Genomic DNA, 27,442 nt, shown 5'->3' with positions numbered 1-27,442 from the left:
GACTGACAGTGATACAGTAAGACTGACAGTGATCCAGTAGGACAAACAGTGGCACAGTAGCACTAAAAATGGTACAGTAGGACTGACAGTAAGACAGTAGCACTAACAGCGGTACAGTAGGACTGACAGTGATACAGTAGGACTGACTAATACAGGGCTGACAGTGATACAGTAAGACTGACAGTGATCCAGTAGAATTTACAGTGATACAGAAGGACTGACTAATACAGGACTAACAGTTATACAGTTGGACTAATAGTGATGCAGTAGGACTGACCAATACAGGACTGACAGTGATACAGTAACACTAACATAGGACTGACAGTAATACAGGACTGACAGTGATACAGAGGACTGACAGTAACACAGTAGGACTGACAGTGATACAGTAGGACTGACAGTGATACAGAAGGACTGACTAATACAGGGCTGACAGTGATACAGTTGGACTAATAGTGATGCAGTAGGACTGACCAATACAGGACTGACAGTGATACAGTAACACTAACATAGGACTGACAGTAATACAGGACTGACAGTGATACAGAGGACTGACAGTAACACAGTAGGACTAACAGCGGTGCAGTAGGACTGACAGTGATACAGTAGGACTGACTAATACAGGACTAACAGTGATACAGTAGGACTGATAGTGATCCAGTAGGACTGACTAATACAGGACTGACAGTGATCCAGTAGGACTAACAGTGATACAGTAGGACTGACAGTAATACAGGACTGACAGTGATACAGTAAGGCTGACAGTGATCCAGTAGGATTTACAGTGATACAGAAGGACTGACTAATACAGGGCTGACAGTGATACAGTTGGACTAACAGTGATGCAGTAGGACTGACCAATACAGGACTGACAGTGATACAGTAACACTAACATAGGACTGACAGTAATACAGGACTGACAGTGATACAGAGAACTGACAGTAACACAGTAGGACTAACAGCGGTACAGTAGGACTGACAGTGATACAGTAGGACTGACTAATACAGGACTAACAGTGATACAGTAGGACTGATAGTGATCCAGCAGGACTGACTAATACAGGACTGACAGTGATCCAGTAGGACTAACAGTGATACAGTAGGACTGACAGTAATACAGGACTGACAGTGATACAGTAAGGCTGACAGTGATCCAGTAGGATTTACAGGGATACAGAAGGACTGACTAATACAGGGCTGACAGTGATACAGTTGGACTAACAGTGATGCAGTAGGACTGACCAATACAGGACTGACAGTGATACAGTAACACTAACATAGGACTGACAGTAATACAGGACTGACAGTGATACAGAGAACTGACAGTAACACAGTAGGACTAACAGCGGTACAGTAGGACTGACAGTGATACAGTAGGACTGACTAATACAGGACTAACAGTGATACAGTAGGACTGATAGTGATCCAGTAGGACTGACTAATACAGGACTGACAGTGATCCAGTAGGACTAACAGTGATACAGTAGGACTGACAGTAATACAGGACTGACAGTGATACAGTAAGACTGACAGGGATCCAGTAGGATTTACAGTGATACAGAAGGACTGACTAATACAGGGCTGACAGTGATACAGTTGGACTAACAGTGATGCAGTAGGACTGACCAATACAGGACTGACAGTGATACAGTAACATTAACATAGGACTGACAGTAATACAGGACTGGCAGTAATACAGAGGACTGACAGTAACACAGTAGGACTGACAGTGATACAGTAGGACTGACTAATACAGGGCTGACAGTGATACAGTAGGACTGACAGTGACACAGTAGGACTGACACAAACACAAGTGCGGCTGGATTTATGTGTCTGTCTCACCTTGTAAGGACAGCCATACCGAAGGAAAGGACAGGACACCTGGGCTTTGGGACACTCATGTTGGTGACTGCACAGCTGGGAGATATAAACAGCACACCCTATATTAGTACTATTAAGCTATACCCAGGATCAGTATTTTTATGCAGTACTTGATATAATACATCTAAACTATACTCAGACTAACCTGATTGCAGTAGTACTTAATGTGTATATTTGGAAATATGTGAATTATATTGCAGTTTTATAAATAGTGGACCAAGGTGCTAGGTTTTCCTCAGTCTAGGCAGTTATGTCGTGTCTCCTCTTTCTGCCAGAACCAGGTTACACTACAACATCACTACTCAGCTGTGAAGCTGAACTGCACAGACTGGAACAGACGGCGTACTGACAGTGAGTCCCTACCTCGCTCCTGAGCAGTGAGGAGAGCGAGCAGTGGTTGGGACAGGCCATAGGGAACGCAGGACACACGGTGTCTTTGTGATTCTGAAACATTCAAACACAAAGCTCGTATGGAAGCTGTCTGTTGCCCTGAGTCTGTCTCACCCTCCACCTTCTCTGAACATAAACCTCTCCTGGGGCCTCATATATCAACCGTTACTATGGGCAAATTTGTGCGTAAACACCCATGGGATTTTTTAGCCCTGAAGTTTGTCTCAGAGACCAGTGTAGAACCTGGGTAACCCCTGAATTTAGACACTGATTGGCTAATACTGATGTCTTTGCAGGCCTGGGTGATTGCTCATTGCACGAGGTACACAATAGATGTTAGGAGGAAGGAATTACAAATAACCATCATGCTTTGCTTCTGCTGTCAGACAATCTTGAGAGCAAAAAAAATTCCATGGGTGTGTACACACACATTTGCCCATAGCAACAACTGATACATGAGGCCCCTGGTCATCCAGCTTACCTGCAGCTCACTAAGTGGCATCTTCTGTTTGCAGTATTCACAGCTGGACTCTCTGTGTTTACACTTCCAGCTGAGGTGGTCAGGAATATCTTTCCTCATCACCTTCTCCTTACACTTTCCAAACGGACAGGGAACCTCAAAGTACGGACACACATTAAGATGGTCCTGGAGACACAGTGGCAGAGAGAGAGAGAGAGAGAGACACACAGACAGACAGACAGACAGACAGACAGACAGACAAAGAGACAGAGAGAAAGGGAGACAGAGAGACCTTTGGCCTTTAACCAAGTCTTTAATGGTCCAATTTTTCATTCACAGTAAGATAACAATATTAACACAGATACTCATATACATAATGAAAACACAACAATCCCCATACACAGTAAAAAAAAAGAAAAAAAAGAAAAAAGATACAGACCTTCCCTTTTTTTCCAGAAATTAAGAAGAAGCAGCTGGTTTTCTACAGTGCACAGAACATCTCCATGCCCCCAAACAGAAACAAATTCTTCCAAGTTTGAAATTATTTTGAAAAACGTGAACTCAATTTTCAGCCGAGCAGCCACTAGACCCCTGAACATGAGAGTAGCATCTGTGGACCCTGTGCCTTTCATTTTGTTTCTTCTGCTAAGCCAAACACTCATTTTTGCCTGACCTATCAGAAAATTAACCAAGGTGACACGTCTGCACTGTGCTGCCGTGTACCTTGGACCAAAGACAAACAGGCTGTCTGCAAGACCCTCTCCTAAACCTCTGAACCACTGCTGCACTACAGAGAAAAGAGGGCTCAACCTGGGACATCTGAGCCATAAGTGCTGTAGAGTTTCTTCATCAATACAGGTAGAGCAGTGACTCCCTGCCCTGGGATCAAAGTGTGCCACATGTCTGTTCGTAGCCACAGCCCCACGTACCACCCTCCACTGTAGATCCGCAGTACGTTTCTCTATGGGGGGTTTGTACAGGGACCTCCAGCTGCCTCTGGGGGATGAGCCTGGTGCCAACACACTCAACCACCTCGACTCCTGCACGCCGGCTAGTGATGTTCTGTTGAGAACCTTTACAGTGACTGCGTACAAGGCCTTCTGTGATGTACTTGAGAAATCATGTAGTTCTGGTGTTTTGAAAGACAGAATGGCCCCCTTCACTTCCTCCTGCTCTTCCACTGCTGCACGGATGGACAAAAATGGAAAAACAGGCTGCATAGCTGGCTGATCCGCTCCACACTCCCCTCCTAGTGCCTCTCTGAAGAAACCAGGAAGTGCACTGATCACTTCCTCCAACAACCTCTCCATTAAATTAAGAGATTTAAAGCCAGCCTCTTGGCTCAAAATGTCAGCTGTCTTCCACTGTCCTCCTGATCTGAGACACGCTAACGTAGTAAGTCCAGCTCTTGAAAGGGATCTCCATACACTTACGGAGCTGAGCATCCTGCAGTGTATCAGCGAGTTATAGAACAGTGGTTCCTCCCTTACACTGCCATAGATCTGGGAGTAGTCTCTTTTGGTGCTTAAGACGTCCCCAAGCTCGGAGGACAGACTGATAGAAGGGTGTCGTAGTGAGCTCCATGCTAGCTAGGTCCAGAAGGAACAAGTGTTTGATCTAAAGAAAGCAGGCCAATGTCCAGCTCCTGGAGCTTAGATATGTCAATGACGTCCCGTATCAAAAAAGATCATCTTTAATTGTATGGTCAGGAACACAGTACATCTGGCTATAATGTACAACTGTATCCATACACTGTTAGAGTCTATTTGAAAGACATTTTGCAATTATCTTATAGTCTGTACATAATAATGACACCGGTCTCCAGTTTTTCAGTAGGCCAATATCTCCCTTTTTAGGTAACAGTGTGAGGACAGCCCTTCTACAACTCATAGGTAGAGCTCCAGCATCCAAACAGTCTTTAAATACATCATGTAAGCCCTGTCCAATTAAGAGTCCAGAACGTCTTGTAAAACTCTGAAGGAAGTCCATCAACTCCGGAGGCTTTGCCACAGCTGAGCTACTGAACCGTCGCAGACATTTTGTCAAAGGAGATGGGGGATGCCAGCGAGGCTATCCATGTTTCACCCAGCTGAGGCGGTCCCTCCAGTATCTCCTCCACACAGTCAGTCAAAGTTCTCTGCACTGAACAGGCCGAAGAAGTCTATGACCTACTTCCTCATCTCTGATGGATCAGTTGTTATTGCCCCATTGGGAAGTTTAAGATGCATCATCACATCATTTTTTTCTAATTTTTGTTTCGAGCTTAAAGAAAAAAAGAAGTTGGAGCATCTATATCTTTAATGGTGGAGATTCGGGTTCTGATTAAAGCACCCTTTGCCCTCTCATGTAGGAACCTACCTAAAGCCTTCCACCTACTCTCCCAGGCCCTGCTGTTGCCATCCTTTCCAATAATCACTTGGTCTTGTAATATCTTTATTTCTCTCTCTAATTCTTCAAAATAGATTTTCTCTATATCGACAGTGTGTCCTTTGTATTGCTGACATAAAATCCTAATTTGTGTTTTTCCTACTGCCCACCATCAAGCTAAGCTCTCAAAAATTTTCTTCCTCAACTTCCAATGACTCAGAAAGTCAGAGAAGAACTGACAAAAGGCTTTGTCATGTGTTAGACGCACATTGAAGTGCCAGTAGGAACAGTGCCGAAATTGAACTCGTAAGAAAAAATCTGACTCTACTAAATGGTGATCTGAAAATCCCTCAGGTGATATCGTGGACTTAGTCAACCTGCTGCTGTATGTTTGATTGAGGTAAATCCTATCCAACCTGGCTGCCCTCACACTACCCTCGGCAGCTTTTACCCATGTGTACTGCCTAACTGCTGGATTAAATATCCTCCAAACATCTGTGAGGTCATCCAAAGGAGTTGAATCAAGTGCAACTGAACTTAGTATATATCCGTGAGGACGTTTCGCCTCTCATCCAAGAGGCTTCCTCAGTTCGTGCCTTTCTGACTAGCTTGGTCTATGCAACACCCGGGGAGTACCGCAGCATCACCTGTTTGTTTGGAGTTGGTGTTTCAACTGCCTTCAGTTTGTTTGTGATCTGTTTTTGGGATCGCCGGATGCCTCTCTGGTGCAGCAGCCTTGTTAGGTTCGCGTACACAACGTTGTCCCTCACCGTCCCGGTCCCGCACTTCGAAATCTTGCCATTTCTCCATGTTGCTTTAATCCACGTTCACCAACAATGTATTTGAAAAAACAATCCCGCCCGTGTCGCACCGTTTGTTTATGGACAACGGCAACCTATAATTGCATCACTGCTGTGCGTCCCCATTCGTAACCAATAGATTCATTTGTCCCGCCCCGGTTGTTAGCAACCCGGGTGCTGCAAATTCACACCGAAGTCAACCTGTGTCCGACCCTGGTCCAACCCACCTCTCGACCTGGGTCGCCAAGCGGGGTAGGACAACCCGGGTTATCCCTTTCATACACAAAATCAAACCTGGTCCGACCCGGGTCGAAGCTTGGTCTGAAAGGGGTATTAGAAGGCAACGGGACCGCGCCTAGCGGCGAAATGCGGTGACCCAAGAAGTCAATCACCGGCAGTCCAAACTGACACTTGGCCGGGTTGACTATCAGGCCGTGTTCGTCCAGACGACGGAAAACCTGTTTCAGGTGCGCCAGGTGCTCTTCAGCTGACGGACTGGCCACTAATATGTCGTCGAGATAAACGAACACGAAAGCAAGGTCACGCAACACCGAGTCCATCAGTCTCTGAAAGGTTTGCGCTGCCCCCTTCAAGCCAAAAGGCATGCGCACGAACTCAAAAAGCCCAAACGGGGTGATCACTGCGGTCTTGGCCACGTCCTCTGCGCGCACGGGAACCTGATGATAGCCGCGCACCAGGTCCACCTTAGAGAAGATAGTGGTACCTGCCAGGCGTATGGAAAAGTCCTGTATGTGTGGGATGGGATAGCGGTCACTGGCGGTGACGTTGTTCAGGCGGCGAAAGTCGCCGCAAGGCCGCCACGACCCATCCGCCTTGGGCACCATGTGAAGCGGCGAGGCCCATGGGCTGTTGGAACGCCTCACTATACCCAGACGCTCCATGATGGCGAACTCCTCCTTAGCTGGAGCCCATTTTACCGCGTCGAGGCGCCGCACGTGCGCCAAAACTGGCGGTCCCAGAGTGGGAATGAAATGTTGTACCCCGTGTTTAGTAACCGCGGTGGAAAAGGCAGGTGGAGTCATCGATGGAGAATCCGCCAGCAAACGCTGAAAAACATCCCCTAATGCTAAAAAGTTAGCGTGTGTTAACGGCCCGGCTCCCCCTGTCTCGCATGGAACAGTGTCGAAAGACACAGCATCAATTAAACGGCGGTTTGCAACATAACCAGCAGACCATTAGCACACAGAACATCCGCGCCGATAATAGGAACAGTAATGGCGGCGACTACAAAGTCCCACTCAAAATGGCGCCCGTGGAAACAAACAGTCACCAACCTTGTGCCAAACGCCGCAATGGACGAACCGTTAGCTGCACTTAACTGTGGGCCGCTGCCTTCGGCCGACCTGTCTGTCTTAGCAGGAGGGAGTAGGCTCTTTTGTGAGCCTGAGTCCACCAGAAACCGTCTTCCTGACATCGTGTCCTTAATGAAGTGCAGCTCACTAAGTCCGCCAGCGCCCACAGCTGCTAATGAGCGCTGCCCTGGAGTTTCCCGCCGCCTCCAACGTGCACGGAGGGACGCAGCGCCTCGCCTTGCCGCCGAACCGCTGGTGGAAGAAACAGAGGCCTCTCCCGCGCCGTCTCCGGGCAGTCACTCCAGCCACCACTGCTGGGTCCGCGTCCTCCGACGCCGGCTGCAGAGGCTCCGATGCCACACTCTTCACAGAGAACCGTCTGGTAGCCAGCAGGACCCGATCGGCCTCCTCAGCCAAACCTCGGCAGTCACCAGCGGCCAGACACGGGGAGTTAGCCAAAGCCGCGCGCACAGGAGACGGGAGCTGGCGCAGGAAAACGTGCGGGAAAAGGAATCCGCCTTCGTCTGAGCCTAGCAGCGACAGCATATTGTCCATGAGATCCACAGCCGTCCCGTCGCCCAAACCGGATAGGGAAAGGATCCTATCTGCCCTCTCTGTGGCAGATAGGCTGTACCTCCACAGCAGTAGATGTTTGAGGGCGATGTATTTATCGTGTTGCGGGGGGGCGCGCAACAGCTGCATGGCCCGGCGTGTGGACTGCTGGTCCAGCGCAGCGACGACCAAATAGTATCTGGAGTCGTCCGCGGAGATTCCACGCAGGTGGAACAGCGCCTCGATATGCTGGAACCACGAGGCCGGGTCGCTCTGCCAGAACTCTGGGAGCTTCACAGCCGCGGCGAAAACAGCCGGCTGTGAGAGTTGGGGCGGTGTGGCCGAAGTGGATTCACACTCTTCTTCTGCTCCAAACATGTTCAATTCGGGGTCACCAGTGTGGCAGGATGAGGAAAAACACAGGAGACCAAGGCGAGTTTGCTGTTTATTCCTCAGCTCCAAAACCAAACTACAGCAGGAACAACCCTGCACCAGCAAGCCCGGGAATGCAAACCACGCCCCCAGCTCACAGCCCTGCTGGGTGAGAGGCATAGCCCCTGGTGTCCGCCACCAAAAAAAAAAAAAATATATATATATATATATATATATATAGCCGCAAGTGGCGATTCCGGGTACAAACCAACAAAGACTGTTAGAAGTGAAAGGTTCAACAGTTTAATTAAAATATCCACCAAGTTTGGTCATGTTTGGAAAAACTGTCATTGATTTATGGCCAAATTTGCACCAGGCCAATGCATGTGTTTGGAACCTTGGTGCCCCCTACTGAGCGATTTCAAAATAGCTTTAGGCATGTAGTTCAACATTGTTATGAAACATATCCTTTGAGTCTTGTAATGATTTGACAAACAATTTCCGATTTATAGTCTGACTTGTGTTATGCCATGCCCATGTTTTACATTTGTAGGGTCCCCTAGTGGTCAATTTGAATGAAACTGTCAGGGTATGTTTCAGGTATTTATGTGGACATGTCCTGCAAGTTTTGTGGTGATTGGCCAAAGAGTTGACGACTTAGGTGTATTTTTTTCTTTTTAATTCCCCCCGCCTTTTCTCCCCATTTGTACCTGTCCAATTACCCCACTCTTCAGAGCCGTTCCGGTCTCTGCTCCACCCCCTCTGCTGATCCGGGGAGGGCTGCAGACTACCACATGCCTCTTCTGATACATATGGAGTCACCAGCTGCTTCTTTTCACCTGACAGTGAGGAGCTTCACCAGGGGGACGTAGCATGTGGGAGGATCACGCTATTCCTCCCAGTTCCCACTCCCTCCCAAACAGGCGCCCCGACCGACCAGAGCAGGCGTTAGTGCAGCGACCAGGACACATACCCACATCAATCAATCAATCAATCACATCCGGCATCTCACTCACAAACACGGCCAATTGTGTCTGTAGGGATGCCCAACCAAGCCAGAGGTAACACGGGGATTCGAACTGCCAATCCCCATGTTGGTAGGCAACGGAATAGACCACTACGCTACCCGGATGCCCGACTTTGGTCTATTTATGTGCTGAGCCACACCCTTTGAAGTTCATTTGTCTTGAAAACTAAATAAATAAGATATCAACAAGATTTGCACAAATTTTGATAATCTTGCTCCAATAATGACCCAGAGAAAATTTAGTAGCAATCGGACCTACATTTCAGGAGATGTCAAAAATGTGTTTTTTCAAATGGGTGGAAAATCTAGTCAGGCGGACATTTGTGGTTCTTGATGCAAATTTGTAGAGTGATGTCTGTACCAAGTTTCATATAACTCGGACTTACGGCATGGGAATTATGACTTTTCAAAGTTCAAAACTTTTACCTTTAATTATATCGCCCCCATCAGGCTGATTGGGGTCATATTTCTCGGGTAGCACTTGTACACAACTTCCAATCAATGGGCAAAATCTCATGTCTCTATCATTTACCATCTCACAGTCATTTGTGAAGACATTTCTGAAAAATAATAATGATAATAGTAATAATAAACAGGGAACAAGCCAAAAGAATAATAATAATGACAATAATAATAACAACCAGCACAAAGCTACTTCAAAAGCGAAGCACCAGCAATACTTCCTGTACAGAACACAACCCCCCCCCCCCCAATTTCCCAGATTCTCAAGAAGTCGTTCATGTCGTCCGTCAGTTTGAAATATTCAAACTCCACCCAGTGATGGGCTGCCAGCAGTCCTGACATCATCAAGGTGGAATTCACTGACCACTGATCCTTGATACATTTTTCCTGGTTTTCCAGATGGACTATTTTTCTATTCCCGATAGATTATTAGTCAGCATTGTACATGTTTCTTTGGCAAAGAGAATTTGGGATCTTAAATAAAAACTTCAAAATAAAAACCCTCCCCTAGCTGCTGAATCCATACTTCCAACTGCCTGAACAACCACCGAAACCTAGTACACTGCATAAAAAGATACTGGATCATTTCCCTAATTGAGCAGAATGGACATCCCTCGCCTGTGCTTGGATCCAGCTGTGCCACATGTCTGTTTGTAGCTATTGCCCCATGTACAATCCTTCAATGAAGGTCACCCATCTGTCTATCGATGGTTGGCTTGTACAGGGACTGCCAACAGCCTTTTGGTGAAGACTCTGGGCCAAAAAACTCAATCCACCTTGACGCCCTCATCTCTGCCAGAGAGCGTGTGTGCAAAACTTTAATGCAGGTGTAATATGCATCTTTCTTTCCTACTGACTCCAACTCCCCAAGCGCTTGGAGTGGTGAGGGAACTGAAAATCCTCACCTCCTCCTGCCAATCCCCAGCAGCAGGAGAGACAATCAGAGAAGGGAATATGTACTCACATTCATGTACTCGCACAGACTTCCTCCACAGCTCTCTCCAACAGTCTTGAGGACCTGATCCCAGTTGTTCTTGAAAGCTGTTCCACTGATGTTTTCAATAAGTGCCCCAACTTGATACAACCAGCCTGGCACAGGCTTGACTTCAGGCTGGCAGAAGACAAAGTCTAAGAGTTGATGAAGGCATTGAAGAACTACGGTTCTTCGAACAGCCACTTTCCCGGTGTTGTAACAGGCTTCTGTTGTATCCTGAAGACCTGCCACAAATTTAGGACAGATTGATAGAATGGTGTTAAACCTGTAAGGTCCACCTCTACAGGCTGCAGCAGGAACAAATTTTTGTCAAGCCCAAGATGTCCCACTTTCCTGAGCAATAGACAAGCAGTATCCTGCCATCTTAGTCCCAAGCTGTAAAGCAGCCTTTTGGGTGCCTGCAGCCTGAAAGCCAACACCCTGGATGAAATAACCATGATGCCTTGTCCTCCTTCTTGCACTGGCAAGCATAAAGCTGATGGATGCTCTGATCCAGTGTTTCCCAGACCAGAAAAAGTCAACAATTGTCCTCTGCATGTCCGCAATTAGGCCCCTAGGTGGAGGTAGGACTATCAGTTTGTGCCACAAAGTTGAGGCAACCAAGTTATTGGTGACCAGGACTCTCTTCCTATATAAATGGGGTAGCAACTATTTCCATTTAGACAATCAGGCACAAACCTTCTCCGCTGCACCCTCCCAATTCTTTTTTTTTTTAATGCATCACTTCCTAAAAACACATTTAAGGATTTTCACCCCTTTCCTCCTCCACCTGAGACCACCTGGCAGACTGGGACCTGCCCTCTCTTGCCATTGCCCTATCAAAAAGGTCTCACTTTTCTCCCTGTAACTCTTGCTAAGGAGGCCCTTTCATAAATTTTTATCCATCCAGTTAACACATTTATATCTTTTTGGCCTTGAATCAGAACTTAACATCATCACCATAAATTGACACAACTAAATGTGGGCTGTGTTAATTCGGGTAGTGTAACTCCTGTCTTACTAAATTCATATCTATTCAATGAGTCATTGATAGTCCCAGTTATTACAGCTTTGGAAACTATTTCTCTTGATACTTTGACTAAGTTCGTGTCAGCTTCTAAACCAACTAATTGTCTACTTGACTTCTTACCAGTAAAACTTTTTAAAGACCTCTGGCTTTTCCTGGGACTTACAGTGCAAGACACTGTTAATTTATCACTTACTACTGGCATTGTTCCCAGCAGTTTTAAGACAGCTGTGGTTAAACCTTTACTTAAAAAACCACACCTCGATCCAGGGTCTCTTAATAACTATCGACCAGTCGCTAATCTTTCATTCTTTTCTAAAGTACGAGAGAGAGTTGTGTATCAACAACTTTCGACCCATATAGAAGAAAACCATCTATATGAACCTTTTCAATCGGCTTTCAGGCCCTGTCACTCCACTGAAACTGCTCTGACCAGAGTGGTGAACGATCTTTTACTAGATATGGACTCTGATTCCACTTATGTGCTTCTACTACTGGACCTCAGTGCAGCCTTTGACACCACTGATCACCGTATACTATTAGATAGGTTGAATTGTAATTTTGGTGTCTCTGGCTTAGCTCCAGTCCTACTTATCTGGAAGAACACATTGTGTCTGCTATAGTAACATTACATCAAAATTCTCTGACCTTAAATATGGTGTGCCTCAAGGCTACGTTCTTGGCCCTCTACCCTTCTCTCTTTATATTTCACCTCTTGACCAAATTATACACAGTTATGGAATCAATTTCCATTGCTATGCTGATGATACTCAGCTGTATCTGCCTATAAGGGCTGATGATCATACTCAAATGACTAACTTAGAGGCCTGCTTGGCTACTGTGAAAACCTGGATGTCACGTAACTTTCTGCTTTTAAATTCAGATAAAACCGAGATGCTGGTCATTGGCCCTGCTAGACACAGACACCAATTTGATCAAGTAACGATAACAATCGACAACTCTGTGGTTTCACAAAGTGTGGCAGCCAAAAATCTTGGTGTTAGGTTTGATCCCAGCCTTTCTTTTGATAAGCACATTAAAGAAATCACCAAGACTACCTTTTTTTAACTTACGTAACAGATAAATTCGGTCTTTTCTCTCCATGGCTAATACATGCATTTGTTCGATCCAGACTTGATTACTGTAATGTTGTGTTCTCAGGTCTGCCACATTCTAGTACTAAAAGTCTTCAGATGGTTCAGAAGGCTGCTGCTAGAATCCTAACTAAAACTAGGAAATTTGACCATATTACACCAATTCTTGCCTCCCTTCACTGGCTTCCTATCCATGTTAGATCAGAATACAAGGTGCTTCTGCTGACTTATAAAATCCTAAATGGGCTCGCCCCATCCTACCTGTCTGATCTCCTTAAACCTCACATGCCATCTCAAGCTCTTCCTTCTCAAAATACAGGGCTCCTGTGTGTACCCAAAGTTAAAAAGAAGTCAGCTGGTGGCAGCAGGGCCTTTTCCTATCGGGCTCCATTGTTGTGGAATAACCTGCCTGCTGCCATCAGACAATCAGAGTCTGTTGAGTCCTTTAAATCCAAACTTAAAACTCATCTTTTTGCCTTAGCTTACAATTAGTTGCCTTTAAATTGAGTGCTTCACAACCTGTACTACATGGTGGGTTGGTTTCTGTTTCAATTAATTTACCAACCACTGTTCTGCCGACGAGATTATAGCATATAGATTATAGAGTATAGATTATTGACTACTGCAAACTGTTCTCTTCTCTCACATGTCTTTTCTCTCTCTCTCTGAATGATGTCTTCTCCTTTCTCTTTTTCTGTGTGTGAATGCTGTGATGTGTCTCCCTTGTGTGCACATACAGTCAGTCCTCCTCCGAGGTCTCCATGGTGACGGTGGTCACCACCTGGATGCTGCTTGGGAGCCCCCTCATCACATTTTCTTTTTTTGTATCTTATAGATCCATACAATTTTTTTTAATCCTGTTTCAATGTTATATCCTCTCATTAAGATGCATGACTTTTTTTTTTTTTACATGGTTATGCTGGTCGTGTGTGTGGCTCGGGTCTTGGGCTGTTCCTGTGGCGTCTGGACACTGCTTGGCATCCTGCTCATCATATTCATCATACATTTTATGCTTCCATTATAACTGTTATCTTCTCTCAGTGTTGTATTGTGTAAATTGTGTGAACACAACATCATGGCACGTTGTGCTTCTTGGGAGAGAGATCCTCCTCTGTTGCTCTCCCTGTGCTTTCTTCCTGTTTTATCCCCCTGTTAAAAGTTTTTCCTTTAGGGAGTTGTTCCTTATCAGATGCGAGGATCTAAGGACAGGATATTGTGTTGCTGTAAAGCCCCTTGATGCAAATTTGTAATTTGTGAAATTGGGCTATACAAATAAAGTTGACCTGACTCCCACCATCTTATTCCCAAATCTATTTAAAAAAGGTTAGATTGCCAAGGAGTAGAGTTGTACTGATATAGGACAACCCTGCCTATTCCTCTTGTGACAGGAAATGGGCAGCCCCCCCCCATCACCACCATTACCATACATGAAGCACCATTATAAAATAATCCAGCCCAGGACAAAAAAGTCTTCCCCAAAACCGAAAGCCCTTAATGTGGAAAATAACAAAAAGTACGGTCAACGTGATCAAAACCCTCTTCTTGGCCCAATAATAAAACGCCAACACCACGTGTGCATTCATTGCAAATTGCTATACATTTCTAATGAAAAACAAACCGTCCAGGGCATCCGGGTAGTGTAGCGGTCTATTCTGTTGCCTACCAACACGGGGATCGGCGGTTGGACTCCCCATGTTACCTCCGGCTTGGTCAGGTGTCCCTACAGACACAATTGGCCGTGTCTGCGGGTAGGAAGCCAGATGTGGGTGTGTGTGTCCTGGTTGCTGCACTAGCGCCTCCTCTGGTCGGTCGGGGCACCTGTTCAGGAGGGAGGGGGAACTGGGGGAATAGCATGATCCTCCCACGTGCTACGTCCCCCTTGTGAAACTCCTCACTGTCCGGTGACTCCACATGTATCGGAGGAGGCATGTGGTAGCCTGCAGCCCGCCCGGATCAGCAGAGGGGATGGAGCAGCGACCCGGACGGCTTAGAAGAGTGGGTTAATGGGCCGGACATGATTGGGGAGCAAAAGGGAGGGCAATAACGTCCGGTACACAGTATGATTGATATTTGTTAATTAAAATCCCCTAAGTAGTCTACGTTTTTTGGCCAGGACCTTGGAAAGCAACTTCTAGTCTGTGCATAACAGGGCTCCCGTCTCCAGTTCTTGAGGGGAGCTAATTCTCCTTTTTTGGAAGAAGAGAGAGTCAAGTCAAGTCAAGTCAAATTTATTTGAAAAGCACATTTATGGGGGCAGAGCTGGACACCGAGCATGTGAGACGTGTGTTTCTGCCTCTCTGTCGTCTTGTGACACATTTAATTAATAAACAGCTTTTTAACAACATTTCTGGACACTGGGTGACTGACTTTTGTTCATTAACTGGTTTGGATTACTTTTTTGTATTTTAAATCAGCAATGTCATCTGCTAAACAGAAAGTTGATTCCACGCGTACAGGCTGCAGCAACACTGCTCATTCAACTGAATCACCGTCACCTCCGGATGTAGCTGCTAATATGGCTAACATGTCTGATCTATGGGCCCTCCAGTCCATGCTGGACTCACTGAAGGAGGACATATGTGGTAGAATTGACTCTTTGGCGACTAACTTAAGAGCCGAAGTTCAGTCGGTACGCACAGAGTTGAAGAATGCTACCGAACCATTGCTGCAGAAAATAAACGACCACGGGCAAACTATTCAGCGTGCGTCGAGCCACCACCAGCTCTCCTCACTCAAATTCACGGTTAATGTGCTCAAGGCACAAGTGAAATCACTGGCAGATAAATGTGAAGATGTGGAGGGGAGGTCGAGGAGAAACAACCTTTGATCGGTGGGAATCGCCGAGGGTTCGGAGGGATCGCGTCCAATGGAATGCATTGGCCGCCTATTGAAAGACTTGTTAAGCCTGGATGAGGAGCCTCTACTCAACAGAGCTTATCGCACCCTGCGGGTTAAGGAGGGGACACCTCGTCCGTTTATCATCAGGGTCCATTTCTTCCATGTCTGAGATTAGATTTTACGTCGAGCCAGCGACATCACTCGTGACCCCCCCCCCTACTCTTTCAGGGCAAGAGGCTATTCATTTTCCAAAGATTTTCCACCTTACAAAGTGCTTCACGAAAAAATCCCAGATACAACCAGACAGGGCAAAAATAAGAGTAAGATCAAATAAAAGTATAAATAAAAACAAATATCAAAAATTTGTAAAAGCTTTCATAAAAAGAAAAGTTTTAAGACAAGATTTAAAAGAAGCTAAAGACTTAGTTTGTCTTAGCTCAGCAGGAAGAGAGGTCCATAGTGTGAGGGCTCGAACAGCAAAAGCCCCATCACCCTTTGTGACAAACTGAGACCTGGGAATAACCAGCAGGGCTCCATCTGCGGACCTTAATGGTCGAGGGGGGGACATACCAAGTCAATAAATCACAAATGTCTGTAGGAGCCAGACCGTTTAAGGCCTTAAAAGTGAGCAATACAACGTTCAAATCGTTTGTGAACGTTCTCATTTATCCAGATCATGGTTATCCAAAGGAGTTGAATCAAGTGCAACTGATATATACCAAGTCCAGTTGCACTTGATTCAACTCCTTTGGATAACATTCAAATCAATTCGAAACACAGGGAGCCAGTGTAGGGAGGCAAGCACAGGAGTGATATGGTCATGCCTCCTTGTCCCGATAATGAGCTGAGCAGCAGCGTGTTGTACCAACTGAGGACGGTGGAGGGAGCCCTTGCTGATACCAGAATAAAGTGCATTACAATAGTCAAACCGAAAATAAATAAAAGTATGTAAAACGTTTTGCAGATCAGCAATTAATAAAAATGACCTAATTTTGGAGATTAGCTTGAGTTGGAAAAAACATGACTGAACAACATGTTTGATTTGTTTACCAAAACTGAGCTTAGCATCAAATATTACCCCAAGATTCCTAGCATCCTGCTTAAGACTACCTAACTGATATACATACCTAGCACAAAAAGAAAGGGGATTTGTGTTTGGTAGATTATTTCTTTGTTGTAACAATGCTTCTTGGCAATAAATCTTATACCGTTGGAAAGCCTCTTTATGTCCCTTTTAAATGGTTCCACATTTGTAAGGAACATGCATTTGTGGGATGAGCAGCAGAGCTGAGTATGTGGGTTGTGGCCATGAAAAATTTGCCAAATCTTCTCTGCCAATGCCAAACAGCTTATTTTGCTGCTGCTATTGACTCTTGTTTTGAGCTTCTGGTAACCCAGGTGCTGACAATCAAGTGCCTGATATAAGATTTATTGCCAAGAAGCATTGTTATAACAAAGAAATAATCTACCAAACACAAATTTCCTTACTTTTTGTGCTAAGTTTATACATATATATATATATATATATATATATATATATATATATATAATCCAGTTAGTCAAGAGAATTTTCTATGAGACAGTATAAGCCTGTTTCATGCTATAAGCAATCATCTTTTTTTTCATTTTTTACGCGCAAAAAATGCGCAAAAAACGCACGGGAAATATTTGCACATTTTTGGCACATAAAAAAAATGGAAAAAAGATGATTGCTTATAGCATGAAACAGGCTTGTACTGTCTCATAGAAAATTCACTTAACTGGATTATTTTGCTCCTTATTTGTTTGAGCACTATCCCTACTGCTGAGTGTTCCTTTTAACAAACATATATATCTGTGATGGACTGGCGGCCTGTCCAGGGTGTCTCCCCACTTGCCACCCAGTGACTGCTGGAATAGGCTCCAGCATCCCCGTGACCCTAAAAGCAGGATAAGCGGTTTGGATATGGATGGATGGATGGATGGATAAAATCTGGAATCTTCGTTCCAATCCTCACCTATGGTCATGAGCTTTGGGTAGTGACCAAAAGGGTGAGATCGCGGATACAAGCGGCTGAAATGAGTTTCCTCCGTTGGGTGTCTGGGCTCAGCCTTAGAGATAGGGTGAGGAGTTCGGACATCAGGGGGAGCTTGGAGTAGAGCCGCTGCTCCTTCGTGTCAAAAGGAGCCAGTTGAGGTGGTTCGGGCATCTGATTAGGATACCTCCTGGGCACCTTCCTTTGGAGGTTTTCCGGGCATGTCCAACTGGGAGGAGACCCCGGGGTAGACCCAGAACTCGCTGGAGGGACTACATGTCCAATCTGGCCTAGGAATGCCTTGGGATCCCCCAGGAGGAGCTTGAGGGCGTTGCTGGGGAGAGGGACCTCTGGAGTGCCCTACTTAGCTTGCTGCCACCGTGACCCAACCCCGGAGAAGTGGCTGATGATGAATGAATGAATGAATACATACGGGTCAGTAGGTAAACATGCCAGCTTTCAGGCCGGAGATCGGGGGTTCAAACCCCGATTGGGCCAAGTCTCTGGTAAGAGTCCGTGGCTTAGACTCCAAATGCAATACAAGCCAACTACCTCAGATATGATTGAGAGTACCACAAATAGAGTCATAGCGGCTTGGACCTCGCCTGGGTTAACAAGGTCTGCATCAGGTGTTGGGGAACCTGATAAGAAATGGGCTACTGGAACAAGACATTCATGGTCAAGGGCTGAGAACCTGGAACTGATGGAATGCTACTATAAAGCAGACCCCTGGAGAGGGGCGATATGAAGTGTATGTGGGAACTGTGGACCAGTAGGAGACCTACTTCCACACTGAATCAGAAGCAGCTAGTGTCTCAACGCTCAAACATCAATAGAAGGAAGCTCCTGCCACAATTTGAGATGGAGAGACTCCAACAGGATGACTATACAATTCAGCACCCTGAACAGCCACCCAGTAGGCAGGAGATACATGAGGACAGACTGCAACACACTGAAACAATCCTACCAGCTGTGACAGCTGAAGCTACTAAGGTTCAAATGAGAATCGTGGCGAGACTAAAGACAGTCAACCCCTCAGCTCGGCTTCCATGATTCAGTGACAAAGTACCATCCCAAAGCCTGCTTGTGGATGTGAACACATCCTTACACAACAGCTCAACTGCCACCATAACAGAGACCAGTGAGCCTGTACATGCCACTGCGACCGTAATCCTGGAGACTTCTCTGTGGATTGTCACCTTGTTGTGGTGGAGAAGCTTTCGTGGTCCTGAGATCCTGATAGCAATGCCATCTGGAGCTATGCTCCTATTCACCCATGGCTGTAAAGTCAGGGGGGAGGTCCCTGACAAAGAGCATTTCAACCAAGACCTCAATGGTGGAACAGGCGGAGGATGATAGCTGACTTAAGGGAAGCATCACAAAGGCTGGGAAGGTGAATGAAGGCTGCAGCAGCAATGGGCCCCCAGTCATTTTGGACTCCATGCCACTGGATCTTGACCCAGATCTGTCAAGTGGTGGCTGTCTGTGCACCAGTCTCCCCACGTTAAACAAAGTCACACAAAAGCGTCCTCCATAAAGGGGAGCCATCCTAACATCCCAGATTAAGTCCTATGGCGACCGGCAAGTGGTGACGGGGGCAGGATTGTGAGATCTGGAAGGCCCTAGTCATGAGCTGGCACATCAGGAGGTGGGTGCTAGATTCAGTTGTTGGGCTCCTGGAACGAGGTAGAAAGAGTGCTTCTACCTGCACCCATGACTGAGCAGCCCTCTTTAGGATCCACTCTGCTCACCCCACCTGGGAAGGGGGCTAGAAAATGTGCCCTAAAAATAGCTTCAAACCTCCTGACTGGATTACTGCATCCAGAGGGAACACCATATGTGGTCAGAAACACAGAAACATGAACTTTGGAGCCTGGAATGTGCGCATACTGATGGATAGGGCAACCAGTGACAGACCAGAGAGGAGAACTGTGATCATCATTAGAGAACTGAAAAGATGCTGGATTGACATAGCTGCCCTTTCTGAAACCCGACACGCAGACAAAGGACAACTGAAGGAGGAGAAGGGTGGCTACGCTTTCTTCTGAAAAGAAAGAGGTGCTGATGAGCCCAGGATCCATGGTGTTGAATTTGCCATCAGGAACCAGATCATCAGCCACCTGTCTGAACTTCCTGTGGGGATCAGTGAGTGTCTCATGACCATCTGTCTGGTGCTTGCCAACAACCAGATGGCAACAGTTGTGACTGCCTATGCCCCTACTTTAGACTCTGAAGAGGAAGTAAGAGACCTATGCCTGTTTAGATGAGACACTGTCAAGAATCCCCGGGGAGGATACGATTATTCTCCTACAAGACTTCAATGCCAGGGTCAGCCGGGATCAACACCTCTGGGAGGGTACTATAGGAAAGGAAGGCATCGGGAACATTAACTCCAATGGAATTCTGTTTCTTAGCAAATGAGCTTAGTCTGACCTCACCATCACTAACACTCTGTTTCACCAGAAAAACAAATTTAAGGCATCTTGGAGACACCCCCACTCCAATCAGTGGCATCTCTTGGACTATGTGTCTGTGAATGTTCTCATTCATCCAGGTCATGGTTATCCAAAGGAGTTGAATCAAGTGCAACTGGACTTGGTATATATCCGTGAAGACGTTTCGCCTCTCATCCAAGAGGCTTCCTCAGTTCGTGCCTTTCTGACTAGACCAAGCTAGACTATGTCATTGTACGAACCAGGGACCGCCATGACGTGAATATCACAAGGGCCATGATCAATGCAGATAACTGCTGGACAGATCATTGCCTCATCCGCTCCATGATGTACATCAAACTCAAGAGGAAGAGGAGGGTTTAAAAGAAGCAGATCCAGTGGGGCGCCCTAGTGGCTCACCTTGTAGGGCGCGTACCACATTAGGCTGAGTCCTTAACACAGTGGCCTGGGTTCGAATCTGGCCCGGGCCCTTTGCCCCATGTCATCCCCTCATTCCCATCATTCAACTAAGTGAGTTTCAGATGTCAGTTGAGTGATAAAATGTATCTGTCAGTAAACGTTGTATCCTGATGAACTGATTCAACCTTCTTTGAACGTATAAATACAATATTATAATTTACTGTTTCCACGACCTCAATAATATCACATGTACATTTGATCAATTTTTTAATTTTCCAGGTGTTTTCTATGACCAAAAACTAGTCTATAAATTCCCAGTTTTTCCAGAACATGTGGGAATCTTGCTGACTGGAGCTCGAGTTGAACTTTTCAGACACTGTGGCTTTCGTTCCAGCTAGCCCACACATTTTTTGCGAGAAAAGGATTGTATCTTTGTTTGGGATGCAGATGGGTTTTAACTTATTTTGAGCCAATGACGCTGACTAATCCCACTCCACCTTAATGATCTTTCTGGTTATTACTACTGTTATTATCATAATCATGTTGGACTGGAATCTAACAAGAGAACTGTGTGAGAGCTCCTGCTGTTGTAATGCTGAGTGGTCCTCACCATGACCTGCTGGAGACTCATCCGCTCAGGACAACCATTGGCTTGGCTGCGACAGTAAACCTTCAGAGCCATGATCTCTCTGTGGCAGCACACATCACGGAAGATCTGAAACAAAACATTTTTTTTAATACACAGGACAGGACTAGAAGCCTATATTGACTACATCCTCCTCTTTCAATTCTACAGTTTCATTTATCAAGATATAACTCAACCTCAACTAATCCTCATCAAGTCCTAACAGGAGATGAACCTCAGCTAATAAACAATAACTCATACTTTGACAAAAAAAAAAGACAAAAAAAATTAAGATGCAGGAACCACTACACTAACTATCATAGTTAACTGGTTGTTTTTGGGAGTTAGGGTTGGTCAGTTATGAAGATAATTAGCCAGTAATTTTGTTGACTAAGAAACTGCATCTTGCTGTTCATCATCATGGGCGGCATGGTGGAGCAGTGGTTAGCGCTGCTGCCTCACAGCAAGAAGGTCCTGGGTTTGAACCCTAGGGTTGTCCAACCTTCGGGGTCATCCCAGGTTTTCTTCTTTGTGGTGTGTGCATGCTCTCCTCATGTCTGCAGTGGTTTTTCTCCAGGTGCTCCAGTCTCCCCCACCATCAAAAAGACATTCATGTTAGGGTCAGTACTCCTGTCTGTGCCTCTGACCGAGGCATTGCAAGAAGAACTGGAGTTGGTCCCTGGTGCTGCATGGCGGCTGCCCGCTGCTCCTAGCTACACAGCTAGGATGGGTTAAATGCAGAGCATAATTTCCCTATGGGGATCAATAGAGTATATCAAAATAAAACCATAAAAATAAAAAATCAAGGCCAGTTTATCTATTTTAACTGGCTCCTGGCAAAAAGCTCAAATCTGATCCTGATGTGGGTAAAACGTACTCTAACCCCTTTAAACCACTTTAACCCCATTAACCTTTTCTAACTCTCACCTGACCCAAGCCACTGGTTCTTGGTGTCAGGATTAGAGGGAGGAAAACCAGGGCTGACAGACTGTCTGGAGTAGTTTGCTCACCTTGTCCTTAAATAGTGGCTCCATATCTGCTGGACACACCGGATTCTGCTTACTAAAAGAAAGGAAGACAGGAGTAGGGGAGGCAGGAACACAGAGTGAAAAAAGAGAAAAGGTGAAGAAGGTAGGGCTAAGGACAGCAGAGTGGCTTGACTGGGTTTTCAGTCCTGGGCAACCAAAGCTCCAGCAATGCAAAGCCCAACACACAACTAGAGTATTGCATTAATTCCTCTTCTATTGCTGTGCTCAGTGGGTTGATAGTAGTAGAAGTGGTAGTAGTAGTAATAGTAGCAGTGGTAGTGGTCATAGTAGTAGTGGTGGTAGTAGCGGCAGTAGTGGTGGTAGTACTAGTACTGGTAGCATTACTAGTAGTGGTAATAGTAGTGGTGTCGGTTGTAGTGGTAGTAGTAGCCGTAGTAGTGGTGGTAGTAGTAGTAGGAGTAGTGGTGGTAGTAGTAGTCGTAGTAGTGGTGGTAGTAGTAGTGGTAGTAGCTTCATCGGGTGGGCCACGTAGTTTGCATGCCAGACCACCGGCTCCCAAAGAAACTGTTATATGGTGAACTCAAGCAAGGCAAACGCTCCCATGGTGGTCAAAACAAGCGTTTCGAAGACACCTTCAAGGTTTCGTTAAAGGCCTTCACCATCAACTACGATACATGGAAACAGAAAGCTTTGAACAGAGGAGAGTGGCGGGCATGCAGCTGTCCGAAATGGTGCAAACACATATGAGTCTACCATGATTGCTGCAGCAGAGAGCTGCAGGTAGGCCAGGAAAGACCGTGCCAGTAACCCTCCAGCTACTCCCACTATCCCATGCCCACACTGCCAAAGAACATTCAGGGCGCAGACTGGACTAACCAGCCATCTTCGCACCCACAAAATTCGGCCCCTTGTAGCACCCAATAATGTAATAATTTCCTGATAATGTAATAACGCCTGATAATGTAATACATTTTTCACTTAACTTGATCGAAAATGTAATAAAATCCAATAATGTAATAACTTGACCAATAATGTAATAGGCCAGGGTGTGTACCTCTTTGGCCAATTGGGTGTTAAGTGACGAGGGTGTGGTCAGAACATCACAGGGATTTATAAGTCTGCCCTCATTCAGTTTCAATCCAGTGTGCATATTAACTTCTGGAGTGATTCTGAATTGCTGGTTCATCTAGTATAGAGTAAGTATCATCTTTCTTGCTTAACAAGTTGCTATTAGTCTTATTCCAGCTGCTTGAGTATTAGTCCCTTTGTCTATATCTGCTGCTGGTTCCTAGTGGGATCTTATTCTAGCTGTAGCTGTCTTATTCTATTTACTTATTTGTCTTATTTACTTAATGTAGCTGTAGCTGTTTTTTTTCACCTAGTGTGCCCTTAAATATTTCTTGTTGCCCAGCTGTTTTGACTTAGTTATCCTTAGCTTATAAATATATTCCTTGGTAACTTGCTGTTTGATATAGTTTTACATAAGTGTCCAGTTTCTGGGCAATAAGCCTATTTTCAGTGTACCTCTTTGGCCAATTGGGTGTTAAGTGGCCAGGGTGTGGCCTGCACTCATGGCAGACAATTAGCAATCAGTGTTCTTTAAATTACTGCTGCTGCTTCCAAGCGTCAGGCAAACAAGCCTAGGTTGAACGAAGGCTAGAGTGAACAAAGGCAAGCGCAAGTTTTTCAAGCCAAGACTTCGTCAAGCACGGACTGCTCTTTTTAGATCCGGTCAGTCATCTGTATTTTGTGTACCTAGTATAGACTATGTGTTTCCTTCGCATTCCTGTCCTTTCCTCTTCCCGGGGCTGGCATAGACGGGTCATTCCTAGGCGCTGTGACCCTACCAATCTCATCTATCCCACTCTCTCCACTCACGGTGAGCAGGTGGTGACGGGAGGGCTCTGGAATTGCCAGTCTGCGGTGCTGAAAGCTGAGTTTATCTCAGGCTGAGCATCCTTGCTCTCCCTCAACTTTCTTGCTCTAACTGAGACCTGGATCATGCCAGAAAACACTACCACACCCGCAGCTCTGTCTGATGTGTACTCTTTTTCTCACATTCCCAGAGCTGGGAGGCGAGGTGGTGGTACTGGCCTGCTAATCTCCCTGAAATGGAAATACTCTCTTGTTTCCATTCCACAATTTTCTCCGCCCGCTTTTGAATTTCATGCTGTTACTGTCTCTTATCCAGTCAAACTCACCATTGTGGTTGTGTACCGCCCACCAGGTCCCCTTGGTGAGTTTCTGGAGGAGCTTGACACACTTGTCTCACACTGCCCTGTTGATGACTCTGCGCTTATCCTTCTCGGTGACTTCAACATCCACACTGACAAGTTAGATCCTCTTCTCTCTTTCCTCTCCTCCTTTGACCGTCACCTCTCACCCTCTCCTCCTACCCACAAGGCCGGCAACCAGCTGGACCTTATCTTTACTAGACACTGTCCTATTTCCAATCTCTCTGTTTTTTTTAAGCAATATATTTATTGAATTTTGTTTGCAAATTACATCAAAACAAGTAATAGCACAGTACAGCAAACATTTTCACCCTACCCCCCCCCATAACCCCGTCCCTATAACAAGTAATACAATCCAAAGCAGGGTTAAAGAAGATAATAAAGATAAAAATTAAATTAATAAAAATAATAAAATAAAATAATAATAACAATAATTTCTTTCACAGACTGATTAGAGGGTGTGGGTTTTTTTTCCAGTTGCTTTTACGCATATAAACAGTCAGATAGAGTTGTTCTACTCCCCCAGAGCTTGTTCTTGATGAAGCAAGTTACCAACATTAGTATTACGTCTTAAGAAGTACAGAAACAATCCCCAGATTTTATCAAAAACACTTTGTTTACGTCTAACAATATACATTATCTTTTCCATTGACATGTTTGAAGCCATTTCTTTAACCCACATACCAATTCTTGGTCCATCAACACTTTTCCAATTAAGAGCAATTACACGTTTTGCTTGTAATATACACATATCTATAAATCTGAACTCATTGCTATGTAAATGTGGGGTGGTAGGATATAAACCAAGAATAAAAAGCTTCCAATCTCTCTGTTACTCCCCTCCAGCTCTCTGACCACTATTTCATGTCCTACTCTCTCTCCCTCTCTTCACCCCCCTCAGCCACTTCCCCTACCCACATGGTTTCCACCCGTAGACACCTCCGCTCTCTCTCCGCCACTGATCTTTCTTCCTCTGTTACCTCTATCCTCCCTACACCTGAATCTTTCTCTCTCCTACCTCCTGACACTGCTACTGATCTTCTTCTCTCTACCCTCTCCTCTTCTCTGGACAATCTCTGTCCCCTCACCTCCAGGCCTACACGTCCAACTCCACCTGCCCCTTGGCTGACCAACCCAGTACGTACTGACAGATGGAGCCTGAGAGTGGCAGAGTGTAAATGGAGAAAAGGCAAACTCCCAGAGGACCTTCTCAACTTCCAATCTCTTCTTTCCACTTTCTCCTCCTCCCTTTCTGCTGCTAAGGCTACCTTCTATCGCTCTAAAATCCTATCCTCTGCCTCTAATCCTAAGAAACTCTTTGAAACCTTCTCTACACTTCTTCAACCCCCACCTCCTCCTCCTACTTCCTCCCTTCTCCCTGATGACTTCGCTAACTTCTTTGACAAGAAGGTAAATGACATCAGATCCTCCTTTTCTCACCACCCGGTTAGTGCTGCTTGCATTATCCCACCCTCTGCACCCTCCCTCACCTCTCCACGTCCCACCCTATCCCACCTCGCCCCCCCTCCCCCGATGAGGTTCTAAACCTCATCACATCCAGTCGCCCCACCACATGCTCCCTTGACCCGGTCCCCTCCCCTCTTCTTCAGTCTATAGCACCTGAACTCCTTCCCTATCTAACCCACCTCATCAACACCTCCCTCCAGGCAGGATGTTTTCTATCTGCCTTCAAGACTGCTGGAGTCACCCCCCTTCTCAAGAAACCATCACTTATCCCCTCTGACGTCAAAAACTACAGACCAGTTCCCCTTCTACCCTTTCTATCCAAAACTTTCGAACGTGCGGTCTTTAACCAACTTTTTTTGTACCTCCACCAGAACAACCTCCTGGACCCCAACCAGCTAGGGTTCAGGGTCGGTCACTCGACAGAGATGGCCCTCCTTGCAGTGACAGAATCACTGTACTCTGCGAGAGCAAACTCTCTCTCCTCTGTCCTGATACTCCTGGACCTGTCAGCTGTGTTCGACACAGTGAACCACCAGATCCTCCTCTCTACGCTCGAGGGGCTGGGTGTCACAGGCTCTGCACTCTCAATGTTTGCAACCTACCTGATGGGTCGCTCCTACCAGGTGACATGGAGGGGATTTGTGTCGGAGCCTTGCAGACTGACTACAGGCGTTCCACAGGGTTCGGTTCTGGGTCCTCTCCTTTTCTCCCTGTACACGACATCCCTGGGTTCTGTTATTCGTTCGCAAGACTTCTCTTACCATTGTTATGCTGATGACACCCAGCTGATCTTGTCCTTTCCTCCCTCTGACACACAGGTAGAGACACGCATTGCTGCGTGCTTGACTGACATCTTGGAGTGGATGGCGACACACCACCTGAAGCTCAATCTGGACAAGACAGAGCTGATGTTCCTCCCAGGGAAAGGTTGCCCGCACCGAGACCTGGTCATCACCATTGACAACACCGTGGTGACGCCAACTCGGACTGCGAGGAATCTGGGTGTGATCCTGGACGACCAACTGTTGTTTGCTGACAACGTTGCAACGGTTGCTCACTCCTGCAGATTTCTCCTCTACAACATCAGGAGGATTCACTCATTCCTCACCGACGAGATGGCACAGGTTCTCATCCAGGCTCTGGTCATCTCCCGGCTGGACTATGGCAATTCCCTCCTTGCTGGCGCCCTGGTGTCAGCCATCAGACCTCTGGAGATTGTTCAGAAAGCTGCAGCTCGTTTGGTGTTCAACCACCCTAAGTTCTCCCACACAACTCCCCTTCTCATGTCCCTACACTGGCTCCCAGTAGCTGCTCGCATCCAGTTTAAGACTCTGGTGCTAGCCTACAGGGCAGTGAAAGGAACAGCTCCTTCCTATCTCCAGGCCATGGTCAAGCCCTACACCCCCGCCCGACCACTTCGCTCTGCTGCCTAAGGACACCTGGTTGCCCCATCGCTCAGAGGCCCTTGCTGCCGATCGACCTGGTCACGGCTCTTTTCTGTCCTGGCCCCACAGTGGTGGAATGAACTCCCCACTGATGTCAGGACAGCAGAATCGCTGCCCATCTTTCGGTGCAGGTTGAAAACTCACCTCTTCAAGAACTACTACCCTGTTACTTGTTCTTAGCGTTTATTGTATTCACTCTAGTGGTGGGACTTGATTAAAAAAATTAATCGAATTAATTATGGGCTTTGTAATTAATTAA

The 27,442-nt window shown here is 46.1% G+C and overlaps 1 protein-coding gene across 2 annotated transcripts in view; it reads right to left on the bottom strand.

Moving 5' to 3' along the window:
- The window catches only part of traf3 (TNF receptor-associated factor 3), a 184,403-nt gene that overhangs the window by 104,933 nt on the left and 52,028 nt on the right, over positions 1 to 27,442 (bottom strand). For both annotated transcript variants that reach the window (XM_056295590.1, XM_056295589.1), the window contains exons 4-8: positions 22,059 to 22,110; positions 21,034 to 21,138; positions 2,753 to 2,917; positions 2,245 to 2,325; positions 1,843 to 1,917 (exon numbers count right to left, since the gene is read on the bottom strand). In XM_056295590.1, coding sequence (XP_056151565.1) covers positions 1,843 to 1,917; positions 2,245 to 2,325; positions 2,753 to 2,917; positions 21,034 to 21,138; positions 22,059 to 22,110 — 478 coding nt within the window. The remainder of the gene's footprint in view (positions 1 to 1,842; positions 1,918 to 2,244; positions 2,326 to 2,752; positions 2,918 to 21,033; positions 21,139 to 22,058; positions 22,111 to 27,442) is intronic.

The sequence above is a fragment of the Lampris incognitus genome, chromosome 16, assembly GCF_029633865.1.
Source record: "Lampris incognitus isolate fLamInc1 chromosome 16, fLamInc1.hap2, whole genome shotgun sequence".
NCBI lineage: Eukaryota > Metazoa > Chordata > Actinopteri > Lampriformes > Lampridae > Lampris > Lampris incognitus.
Note: the sequence above shows the minus strand (reverse complement) of the source record. Positions and strands in the feature narration are given on the sequence as shown.